This window comes from Cydia strobilella, chromosome 22, assembly GCF_947568885.1.
Source record: "Cydia strobilella chromosome 22, ilCydStro3.1, whole genome shotgun sequence".
In the NCBI taxonomy this organism is placed as follows: domain Eukaryota; kingdom Metazoa; phylum Arthropoda; class Insecta; order Lepidoptera; family Tortricidae; genus Cydia; species Cydia strobilella.
The window spans coordinates 12015719-12028637 of NC_086062.1; the positions used below are offsets into that span (position 1 = coordinate 12015719).

Consider the following 12919-nt stretch of genomic DNA (forward strand, 5'->3'; position numbering starts at 1 on the left):
TGACAATGCAGTAATTATGCTACCATCGAGCTGATCTGATGATGGAGACAGGAGGTGGCTACAGGAACTCTGTGATAAAACAACTCAATTGTGTTTGGGATTGTTAGAATTGTCTTGATGAGTACTGTTACTGTTGCCTTTTGAAAGAAAAGTACGGTCAGCAATAAAAGCATCTAACAAAAATGAAAATTTGATCGTATTTTTTGTAAAATAGGTATGTTTGTATAGCACAAAAGACGGAAATGAGAATCAAGCTCAAATGATTAAAATTAAGTATTTTTTTTTTCATTTCAGAATATCATGGTCAAGGCATGGACGCGGGAGGGAACAATTTTGACTCCGGTGAGTGTTTTAACTTTTCTATTAACACGCCTGATACAGGTCACACTGAGAACGCGTTAACGCACTGAGCGATATCGCTCCGCTCATCGCAACAGATACAGGTGTATGTGTGTGGATCTCCTGTGCACGTGCAGTGTGCAACTGTTACTTGTGTTAGCCAATTTAAAATACTGTTAGTACGAAATTTCTAAACCCCTGACATACCTATTTAAGTTTGCAAGCGATTTTGAGGCATAAATAGAAAACCTCAAGAAAAGAGCGTAGGTACTCCCATCTTAAAGGCCGACAACGCACTTACTACTCCTTTGGTATTCATGGGTGACGGTAATCGCTTACCATCAGTCGTTTCGTCTACTCGTTTGCCACCTATATCATATAAGAGGTTATTAGCAACATTAGTTTTAAATAAATTAGAATGTACTTTTCCCCTTACTCGTGGAAGGCAAAATCAATAACATCTGGTCGCTCCCTTTGATAGCGCATAGATTACCCCTTACAGACTATGCGTTATGGTTCCTCTACACGATGCATCATCATACTGTAATGGCCCGCTAAGATGGGCTAGCGTGTAATAGAGAGGGTAGTGGTGTCGGATGGCTTATGGTGCGGCGGAATGGCGATGGGATGGCCGCGGTGTCGGTTTTTCGTCCGCACATTAAAGGTAATGGGCCAGCGATGGCGCGTACGCATCTACACGTGGCTCATTCCATAGTGCGTGCTCTCAACCATCGCATGGCTATCTCACTGGCCCAGCGCTGGGCCATCGAGTAGAGGACCCATTATGGAGTTTAAAAAGACCGCCGGCCGGAAAGTTTGTCAGCTTTCTACAGATGACAGACAGCTGCGTTCGCCATTTTTAACTTAATTCAGTTAAATTCAGGGGTCCCCAAATTTTTCGACCCGAGGCACATGGTCAGGTATACGCATCCTTTTCGCGGGCCGTATCGTATGGAATTTGTCTGCATTCGCGAGCCGGATGGGCAGGCTCACGGGCTGGATTCAGCCTGCTTAATTAGCATTAAATCATAATTAATTATGTTATAAATTGTATCGTGGGCGTTCAATAATTCAAGATACGGAATAAGTTTTAGTATAAATTTTCATAATAATAAAAAAATCGAACTTGGGTGGGTGGGTGGCAAAATTAAGTAATTCTAGATTTCTTTTTTTACTTTAAAGCTACTTTTACCTAGCTCTATTTATTGTGAATTTTATAGATATGTTCTTGGTTAAATTATTATTTTACTTGGACGAGACGAAGTTGGGCACCAGCGGTGAAATTAGGGTTCTCTACAATAGATAGTTTTGCCAACCCTTATTTTCAATTAATTTCGACATTGATAACGGGGTTTTGTGGAAGGCGAGTCGTCTTACATTCATGCTCCGTCTGTTAAGGAAGTGATCTGTGGGTGGGAAAACTCAGGCTGAAGCGTGCTCAGTGCGAAATAAAAGCCTTACACGTTTTCACATTCATTTATAATGCTTAAATTATCTTTGAGTTTTGAAGTCCTGCAGAAATATGGTTTGGCAAAATTTTCATTTTTGGTACAAGCTTTTATCGTTGATTGTACTTTACTTACCATATAGTGCACAGGCAACTAATACTCGTCGAGACAAAACCCCAAACACAATTAGGTTAAAAAAAAACTGTTTATTTCATAAGAGGTTAGGTACAAACACTCGTCAGTTACAATCTATATATTTTGAGATGTTTTGTTGCGTTGTTTCATCACAGTTCCTATGGCCACGTCCTGTTTCCATCATCAGATCAGCTCGAGGGTACCATAATATTGCATTGTCAGTTGCCTGTGAAAAGAAAAGTACAGTCAGCGATAAAAGCTTCTATACGAAAAATGATACCATTGGAAAAAGTTGAGAAGTTTCCAAGACTTCCAAGTGGAGAACATCACAATATTGGAAGCATTCCGTCGGCACATTAGTGTTTGGTATTATAAATACAGTCCATATGAAACTTTTTGCCTGGAATCGGATACCGGTATTTTTTGTATGGGAACGAAAACGGTATTTTTTCGTTCTTTGTTAATTACTCCATTTCTAATTGGGAAATCTAATAATACGAAGTCATTACCTAAAAATACAACTGAGTCCTACATTTCGAGTATAAAATAGTTCGAAGAATATGGCTATTTCGTAGTTTTTGCTAAAAACCGGTTCCGATGCCTGCTTTTTGCACTGAAATGCGATGAGCATGCAGTGATGCAAGTTGTATGTAATGTAATCGATCGCGATTTCTAATTGTCCGTTATACTCATTGTTTGTTTCGATCCCATTCGGTTATGAGTGTGGCAAAAACCTTGGCCGTTTCCGCTCTAGAGATCAAGCTCTAATAGCTGTAAGGGCGTGCTGCCACTTTCAATCCGGACGGAGGTCGCGCGTATCAAACCTCGGCTCGTACAAATGAATTCCGTATAGACACGAATTTTCTGAAGATTTGCAGGTATAAGAGTTTCCTTTTCTATGACAAATGGTCAAAAATAGGCACTGAAAAAGAATCGCCTCTTTAAACCTTCTCGACGCCGTGTCAAACAAAAAAGCTGTCACTCGGACGCCACGCCACCGAAGTGTCAAAACTGAAATTGAACTTTAAGCGAATGCACGTAGACATGTTGCTCTGTGTTCTGTGACGGATTAATCGGTCTTTGGCGTTGGACCTGCGCTGCCGATATATCTGTCATTGGCGTCCAAAAGGTTAAATGCCGAAAAAAAGTAGCAACACAGGAAATAAAATGCGTCTGTACGGGCCAGGCCGTGGAATGCTCCAAATGGGATTGTTTGCTAAGGTCGGACGGACATGGACATGGACACCCTGTATTCTCTGGTTGTACAGTCAGCATTCAACAGTAGCGGATGAAACAACGCGCCAAAAGTATCTAGCATCCCAGATAACTTTTACTAATATAGATACATTTCTAAAATTTTCCTTCAAAAGTATATCTTTTACAGAGTGTTTTCATTGACAATCATTACATTTCGACTTTCAATAATTATGTCAAACAATAGAGACCCGTTTTACAGTCTTAATTGTTCTATATATTATAAAGTCATCACTTTTTGTTAATTTACAATCAACGTGTGTGTGTGTGTGTGTGTGTGTGTGTGTGTGTGTGTGTGTGTGACAAGCGCGATTAAAATAGGCATCTAGAAACATATTATAATGCCAATATAATACACCTGTTATCAGACAAAAGGTACCTTGTCGGTTCAGTCGGTTGTCTTTAAGGATGATTCAAAATTACATTCTGACAGTCGACAAAGGTGCCGTCTATTAATTGCGTGAGGTGTCTGAGGATTTTTTGATCTCCCTCCCCGTTTGGTGAGATGTCTTGAGATCTGCCTCGACTCGCTCCCTCCCACTCCTATCTCACGTGAGATCTTACAAAAATTGAATGTAGGGTATAACTCTTAATTTGCATTTTTATTTTTGTTAAGAGTAGTGGAGGGTTGTGTCAGATTTCACCATATTTTAGTCAAGAAACATATTATGCTAATTTAATTTAATTTTTGCCAGAAAAAAAATACGTGATGTTTACCGAGACCCTCGACCGAGACGTGATATTCGGCTTGACCCGCCCTGAACACCTCAAGTAATGATAAGTAATTACCTTTTGCCTGAAAATGCCACATATTTTTGCGTGCGTCAGCGTATATAATTCGTAGACGACTGTACAAGACCTGAACCCGAGTTCATTGACCTGTCCCATGACCAGCGCTCCCATTGGTCGCTCCGCCTTAAACTCCAGACGGTGCGAACGTTTATTGCTCTTCGCCATCAGCATCGTTCAAGCATTGACAATTATTATATCTTATTGCCAAAATATAGTCCATCACCGATGTTCAATGAATCAATGTTGACTAACCTCCTCACTTCCTCAGTCCCGATTTTCTTGTAAAGGGGCAAAATCAAATCCAATTTAAAACTATAATGAATGAAAGAAGTTTTCAAATTCCAAACTGCAAAAATGACTCATTGATTGTATAAGGTGTGTAAAATCTAAGAAAAAGATCTGCCTCGAGTTTAAAGTGGCCCACTGATTAACAGTACGCCGGACAATATCAGCCTGTTAGTTGTTCGGAACTATCAACTTTTTGTTCTAACTGACTGGCTGATATCGTCCGGCGGACTGATAATCAGTGGGCCCCTTAATACCTGTAGATGGCGCCGTATGGTGCCATATGTTTTGCGAGGACTGAACTGTCATATGTCAACTTTTGACAACCAGAGTGACCGCATAGTGTACGGACGGACGGAGTCGAACAGTACAGTGGCATTTAGGGAACATACCTATACTATACCGTGTCACATTTTTAGGGTTCCGTACCCAAAGAGTAAAAACGGGACCCTATTACTAAAACTCCGCTGTCCGTCTGTCCGTCTGTTTGTCACCAGGCTGTATCTCATGAACCGTGATAGCTAGACAGTTGAAATTTTCACAGATGATGTATTTCTGTTGCCGCTATAAGTACAAACACTAAAAAATACGGAACCCTCTGTGCGCCAGTCCGACTCGCGCTTGGCCGGTTTTTTAAACCCCTTCCACCCCTCGGTGACCGCTATGTCCGTGTCTGTGAACCTCGCAAAATTTGGCTAAGGATTGACAAAATCCTGTACATACCTAAATTGTGCCCCTTATCACATAATAAACGCAAACATAGCAGGCCCTAGTGACGAAATTTGACGTATTGAATAATCTCACAGCGGGCGTTGATCCCATCTAATTTTAACCTGAGTACGCGTCAGCCTTGTGTCATTGCCACAAGGCTTGATCTTGCCTGTACAACGGTATAAAGTTTCACCCGTGCAAGCGTACTAAAAGCGCTTAGGCGGTTTTCACATTGGACGCGGAACCGTGTCATCCGCGCGATAACCGCCTAACTGATTACAGACTTTAACTCGTTGTAAGGGTTAGGAATGGTTAGTTACTGATTTGACGATGGTTCCTAAGCACAGACCACCTCAACTACTAGACGGAGCACATAAGACAATCGAGGTCCACCATACATAAGCGATCCCTCACTAATTTAGTATGGGAGCGCGGCCAGTTATTTCGGTTGCGCCCACAATTACGACCAGGGGGACGATTTTTAGGGTTCCGTAGCCAAATGGCAAAAAACGGAACCCTTATAGATTCGTCATGTCTGTCTGTCTGTCCGTCCGTCCGTATGTCACAGCCACTTTTCTCTGAAACTATAAGAACTATACTGTTGAAACTTGGTAAGTAGATGTATTCTGTGAACCGCATTAAGATTTTCACACAAAAATAGAAAAAAAACAATAAATTTTGGGGGTTTCCCATACTTGGAACTGAAACTCAATTTTTTTTCATCAAACCCATACGTGTGGGGTCATCTTTGGATAGGTCTTCAAAAATGATATTGAGGTTTCTAATATATTTTTTTCTAAACTGAATAGTTTGCGCGAGAGACACTTCTAAAGTGGTAAAATGTGTGTGTCCCCCCCCCCCTGTAACTTCTAAAATAGGAGAATGATAAAACTGAAAAAAATATATGATGTACATTACTATGCAAACTTCCACCGAAAATTGGTTTGAACGAGATCTAGTAAGTAGTTTTTTTTAATACGTCATAAATCGTAACCGCAATTTACCTTTCAGTCACGTTTCACATAAAAAATACATTGTTAAAATTATGTAATAATAATACGGAACCCTCGGTGCGCGAGTCCGACTCGCACTTGGCCGGTTTTTTTTATTTAATTTCGATCGCTCGATTTCGCCACTCGAAAATCGGTGGAAAATCTCGAAATGCTAGTTTTTGGCCACTCGTTTTCAATTCTATTCGTAGAATTTAAATACCTAGTAGTGGAGATAATATATTACTGAACGAAATACACGAAATCGAGCGGTCAAAATTCAAAAATCGGCCCCCAATTCTCGTTTAAATCAAAAATATCAACAATAATTTAGCTTTGGGGGAATTGGGTGTGACTGTGTATAAAATGGCGTAAAATATAACTTGGTTGTGGTCGTCGTGGGGCTCAAATCGTAGCATTTTAAAATTACACCTATGTGTGGTGATGGTGACCTCGTGCTCTTTGTAAACGCTTCATAATGCGGTGTCTGTGTATTAGTCTGTCTGTGTAACTGTATTCCTAAGTGTTATGTTTGTTCGGTTCGGTTGTAGACGCAGGTGCTATAATTTTATAGGAGTCTGGGTGTGCCCGTGTGCTTATTGTCTGTCTGGCGTACATACAGTCAGTGTCAGTAGTAGCATATGAGACTAACAGTGTACTTCTTTTTTGGCGAAATTTATTTCGCCAAATTTCACTTGGCAACCAACTTTTCGCCAAAGTTTCATTTGGCAAACCAATCGTTGGCATAACCTGACTTCGCAACCATTTCATTTTCCAACCCCATACTTGCGAAATGAAATTGACGTACTAGGTTGCGTTAGGTTAGGTTGGATTATGTAAATTTGCGAAATGAAATTTCGCCCAACTAAAAATATGGGATAAATAGTTTGGGAACTGAAAGTTTGTCAAGTTATTTTCGCCGAAACATCAGTAAACCGAGACTAATATCTATATGTCATAAGTACCGTTCTCTCAGTTATTAGAATTAAAGGAAAAGTGGAATAACTTACCGTCTTTGGTGAAACTCGAATTCGCGTCCGGGATAGCTGCCCGCCGCTCTACCAATTGAGCTACCGAGACTTACCCGTTGACAGCGAATATAATCAATATATCCTTATTAATATGCGCCTTAGGAAGGCGCGTAGCCACATCTGCCGTAAGAGTACATCATAAACGGCTACCGGAGTTCCAAGTCGTATTGGAAATTCACCCAGTAACGATGTGCTACCCCATACTACATTAATATTGTATTACGCAGTAACGTCTGCAGACTATACCAACATGCCTTATTAAAATGCTACTAGCGACTATACAATTACAGCTGAGATAATACTGTCTAGGACACGTATAGTTGATTAGTTGATTGCCCTATTCATCAGAACTACTGATTAAACATATCTTAGACATAGAACGTTTTTATTCAACATCACATGAAATGGCAGAGTTAACATATAGCGTAGTACATTACACGATTGTTACGATTAGTACCTATTACACGAATCGATTTGAATTAAATAATACCAATTAGGTAAAATTATACCGGAGTCTGTTTTTGCTAAGTTTGCACTGACTATGGTCAATGTGGGAAACACCGGCATATAACATTTTTGGTTGGAAAAACAGTCATAGAGAAAAAGCTTTCGTAATTGTACATGTACTTCGCTCAGATACAGTCAAAAAGGAAGAGCTTCGCTCCTTCTGCTCTACCGACCTTCTGTAAGTGGTGTATGTGCACCATTCGCACTTGACAGACTGATCACCGTCACCCAGCGCGCCGCGGCAGTTTACTATGAAACTTTCTATACAATAAAATTTAGCGAACTCTTTAACGATGACAAACAGTTTGGTGCAACCGACCCTTAGAACAATTTTGGAAGGTGTCATGTACGTTTTGAAGTGGCATCATGCCTATAGCGCCGCGCCTTTTTCCCGCCGTCTCCGTGTAATTCGCGCCTTATGGTTTGAACCCACGACCTCCGGTTTAGAAGTAAGTACTTCTCAAGAAAGTCCATCGTTATTTTTATTTTTTTACGTTTAATATGAACTAGCAGTGTCTATGGTACTAAGCTAGTACTGCTAGTGAACATGGACCAAAAATTGGAATGCATTCGCACTTAGAGTATGAGTTTTTTTAAGTAGGAAACCTTAAGAACCGGGCCTTCTTTGGCGCAAGTACAGTCATGGACTTTAATCCCCATACTACATGGAGTCATTTAAGGTTTATTTTACATTGGATATTTCGTACAGTTAGTATTGACAACCAAATTAGCTTGAACTCTAAATGGCCCAACAATTTAAGTCCGTGACTGTACCAGGTAGGTTAGCTAGGCAGGTTAGCAAACCATAAGTTTTATATAACGTTCTTTCGAGTTTCAGGGACGATAAATTACTTAGTATATTAGACTTGAATGTCGCGCATCATAATCAATCATGTAGGCAACGGCTAGGTTGAGGAGATAACAGTTTTCTGGCCTGTATCTAGATGCCTAATCGCCTAATAGCCCTGGATGCCTAATCGATAATGCCTGGGCGGTGGTATTTACCGACATCTACACTTGGCGCCGTGAGTTCAGGTCCTCCTCCCAACGCAGCTCGCTGAGCACTGCTGTGTCCGCGATCGCAGATAACTTTGTTATTAAATTGTTGTTAGTTAGTTTCAACAAAAAGAAGTATTCGATGAGTTCGATCATAAATAAAATAGGCATTTTTAGAAACAATTTTCATGTTAACAGTTTTTGTGAAAAATAGTTACAAATCTTTAATGGTGCATTTTAGTAGACCTATGTTCGTGATTTCTTTCTATAGAGCGAAAGTTGTTTAATCAGGTTTCAAATGAATGAAGTTACTAGAGAAAGGCTTCAAGGTTGCTGTTTATATTTTTTGGCAACTGTATTATGATCTAAAAAGCGCTACGATTTTTCAAAAACTGCTGGCCGAACCCACTGTACCTTAAAAGATCCTCAGGCTCTATCTAGAGATATATTTGCTTGCGAAAAAGTATTCCCATCTCTTTCTAATCAGTCTTGTGCCAGAGTCGGGAAATGCTACCTGGCGCGGCTTGCAAGGTGACAAGTTAGCTTTTTATAGGCCGCGGACTGGAGTCACGAGACCGGCGGCGCGACAAGCGGAGCAGCGGCGGCGTGCGGCCATCACCGCCGCCGCCGCCGCCGCCGCCGCGTTGCCGGTCGCTTGTAGCCGTAATATTGCAAGAGCGTAACGTTCGATAGATAACTGAAGTGGTGTCCTTCTATTGCAGGTCAGCAGCCGCAGGAGCAGGAGTTAGCCACGAAGATGCTCCAGATCCAGTCCAAGCGGTTCTACCTCGACGTGAAGCAGAACCGCCGCGGCCGGTTCATCAAGGTCGCGGAGGTGAGTTCATAACATGTGGATGTGGCCTTCCTGTAACTCATTTTTGAGTTGAGGACGGTGTGACAGGTGTTTGCGAGACGAGTAAACTAGGAAAGTATAGTGAAGTAGGATAAATACTGCGAGTATAGTTGAAATTATCTGAGGTAATTTTTCTGGCTCAAAGCTTATTCTGTTAAACAGAAGGCATTGTTTCTTTTATGCCGTGCAGCTAACTACCGAATCCCTCACGAGTGAAAAGGACGAGCTCGGTTCTTCTACTTTTTCCTAATTGGCACTGTGGCACACGCCACCGAATATGCCCTTAAGAGGATAGGGGACGATCAATTCTCCATACAAACGTAGTCATCATTTTCCTACCTGCATATTGACATTTTGGAAAATATTTTAACACACTGTGGTGTATTTTAATCATAGCTAAAAAATCAAACGGTCGAGCCGTTTGATTTTTAAGATTTTTACTTTATTATAAAAGTTAGCTTTTAAAAAATTATATGAAACCTGTTTTTCGCTCCTAACTTAAAATAATAAAAAATCGAAAAAATCAAACGGTCAAACAGCTATGATTAAAATACATCAAATTGTGTAAAAATATTTTCAATAATGTTAATATCCAGAGAGGAAAATGGGGAATACGTTTGTATGGAAGACCGCTTTCGAGGCGTTCCCCCCCTTTCCCCATCCCCATTAATTTTGTTACGCCTATTGTACGTTTAAAATTTCAAAGTTCTATTCTACCTATAACGGCTTAGGTATCTCAGTAATAAAACTGGTGTATATTTAGCCAAGCTATATACTATTATTGGTATCGATATATTCCAGCAATATATGATTGAGTTCGCCGATATTATGTAAGCTGATAGCAGTATCCGCGATAATGATCAGACGTACTTAATATCAGCTTGATAATGAATAAATGTATTGTTACATTACATAAGTTATATTATGATTAAGGTATATTCAGGGAAGTTCGCAAGGTAATGTCAATGTCCAGAGAGGAAAATGGGGACTATGTTTGTATGGAGAATCGGTCGTCCCCTTACCGAGCTCGGTCTGCATACACACACACACACAGCCAAAGAGACCCCACACATTGCCATTTGTGTTGCGCTCCGATTGCCACGATATTTGATACCGAGTTATCGATACTCGACGGAACCGTTTTACTTATAAGTAAAAACGCAATTTCAAGAAACATAAAAATATACATTTGCGAATGATTTCCAAGTAAAACGGAGATGTTTTAGAGAAAATTTATACAAAGATTTAGATTTATTTATTTCATAATAAATTACATTGTTACTTTTAGCTTTTCTTTAGGAATTTCGTGGCCTTTTCCAAGAAGCAGGTGTCATTATAAAATGATGTGACGTCGGCATGTATAATCAAGGACACATATCTGCCCGGTCTCCGAAAATATAATAACGTATGTTATATTGCGTATGTGCCGAGCTCCAGGTGGTGGAACAATACAAGTACTTGGGCTTGCTTATAGATTATAAGTTCTCGTGGCAGCCACATGTAAATGGCTTATGCAATAAACTAAGAGCAGTACTTGCAAAATTCCACCATCTGAAGTTCGTTTTAAATAGGGCTACTATGTATGCAGTGTACTATGCTCTAGTGGACTCACTTTTGTCGTATGGGCTGTCAAGCTACGGCCGTACATTTAAAACGTATCTAGATAAGATAAAGGCATTGCAGATTAGATTCATGAAATTAATGGTTGACGAAAAAACTAAATTTAAATGTAAAAGTACTACCTATGAACAACTCTTCTTAGAATGTAAAATTTTAACAGTCCATGAACAAGTCACATTATTATTAGCTTTGGAACAAATGTGTAATGATGAGTTTAAAATACCTATTGTCAACCAAAGGTTAACGAGAAACAGAGATAGTAATAAATTGCTGGTACCTAGGTTTACGAATTACTTTGGCCAAAGATGTAGAAAATATTTAATCCCTATGATCTGTAACGAGTTGCCGTCGGATTTAAAGACCACAAGGATGACAAAACAAACATTTAAAATGAAATTAAGTTACTTTTTATTAAATAAAATAAAGGGTCAAATACATTACAATACATAACCCTTATAATACATTACATTTGTAAACTGTACGCTCAGATTGGAAAGTTAACCCCTTACTTCATGTCAAAAATAAAATAAGTATTTGGTTAAAAGTAAACTTTAATAGCTAAAAACATAACAACCATATAAGGCTGCGCGTGCAGTAAAGGGTTAAGTAGGTAAGTTTAGGTTTAAGATAAAGTTAAGTTGCATATCAACAGCACAAACGCAAAGGAGCCTCGTCTGCCAACAAACCACTGTGTGGTTTGGCAGAAGAAAATAGGTATTTAGTTGTAAGTAAGATCTTTGAATAAACGTTTTTTTTTTTTTTTTTTGAAAGTCAGTCAAAGGCACACAGTGGTTTTACAAAAAAATAAATATATTTTAGATGCGTGAAACACATGTCTTTGCTTTGCATGATGAGATTACCGAATCAGTTACCTATAAGAATATGTGAACGATGGTAATAATGAACTGTGTTTTCCAGATCGGCGCAGACGGTCGGCGCAGTCAGATCTTCCTGGCGATGTCGACGGCGGCGGAGTTCCGCGACCACCTGTCCGGGTTCAGCGACTACTACTCGTCGCTCGGACCCCCCAACCCGGACAACGTGCCCGACGACGGCAAGCTCAAGTCGGAGATGATGCTCAAGGTTAGTTCCGCGACCATCTGTCCGGGTTCAGCGACTACTACTCGTCGCTCGGACCCCCTAACCCGGACAACGTGCCCGACGACGGCAAGCTCAAGTCGGAGATGATGCTCAAGGTTAGTTCCGCGACCACCTGTCCGGGTTCAGCGACTACTACTTGTCGCTCGGACCCCCCAACCCGGACAACGTGCCCGACGACGGCAAGCTCAAGTCGGAGATGATGCTCAAGGTTAGTTCCGCGACCATCTGTCCGGGTTTAGCGACTACTACTCGTCGCTCGGACCCCCTAACCCGGACAATGTGCCCGACGACGGCAAGCTCAAGTCGGAGATGATGCTCAAGGTTAGTTCCGCGACCACCTGTCCGGTTTCAGTGACTACTACTCGCCGCTCGAACTCCTCAACCCGGACAACGTGGTCGACGACGGCAAGCTCGAGTACAAATGCTGCTCAAAGTATCTTATCTTGAAGATTTGCGGGCCCTTGTGCGGATACACTTCGACCCGAATATAAATTGATCGTATTTTTTTCCGGTTATTCATATAACAAGTGTGTTTTTGTTTTCGCAGGACAACAGGCGTTACTACCTCGACTTGAAAGAGAACTCGCGCGGTCGTTTCCTCCGCGTCTCGCAGACCATCACCCGCGGCGGCCCGCGCTCGCAGGTGGCGCTGCCCGCGCAGGGCATGATCGAGTTCAGAGACGCGCTCACCGACCTGCTCGACGACTTCGGCACCGACGACGGCGGGTGCGTACCGGTACCACACACACACACACACACACACATAGACAAACAAACAGACACTATCACTCGGCGTATCATACACTTACCCTCGTATTCATAAAATTTAAATATTGTTGACGAATTACTTTTTTACTT

At 41.0% G+C, this 12919-nt stretch overlaps 1 protein-coding gene across 2 annotated transcripts in view; it reads left to right on the forward strand.

The window, feature by feature from the left end:
• LOC134751519 (transcriptional activator protein Pur-alpha) overlaps positions 1-12919 on the forward strand; it is a 38744-nt gene that overhangs the window by 10451 nt on the left and 15374 nt on the right. For both annotated transcript variants that reach the window (XM_063686956.1, XM_063686957.1), the window contains exons 2-5: positions 295-342; positions 9210-9322; positions 11879-12043; positions 12609-12787. In XM_063686956.1, coding sequence (XP_063543026.1) covers positions 295-342; positions 9210-9322; positions 11879-12043; positions 12609-12787 — 505 coding nt within the window. The remainder of the gene's footprint in view (positions 1-294; positions 343-9209; positions 9323-11878; positions 12044-12608; positions 12788-12919) is intronic.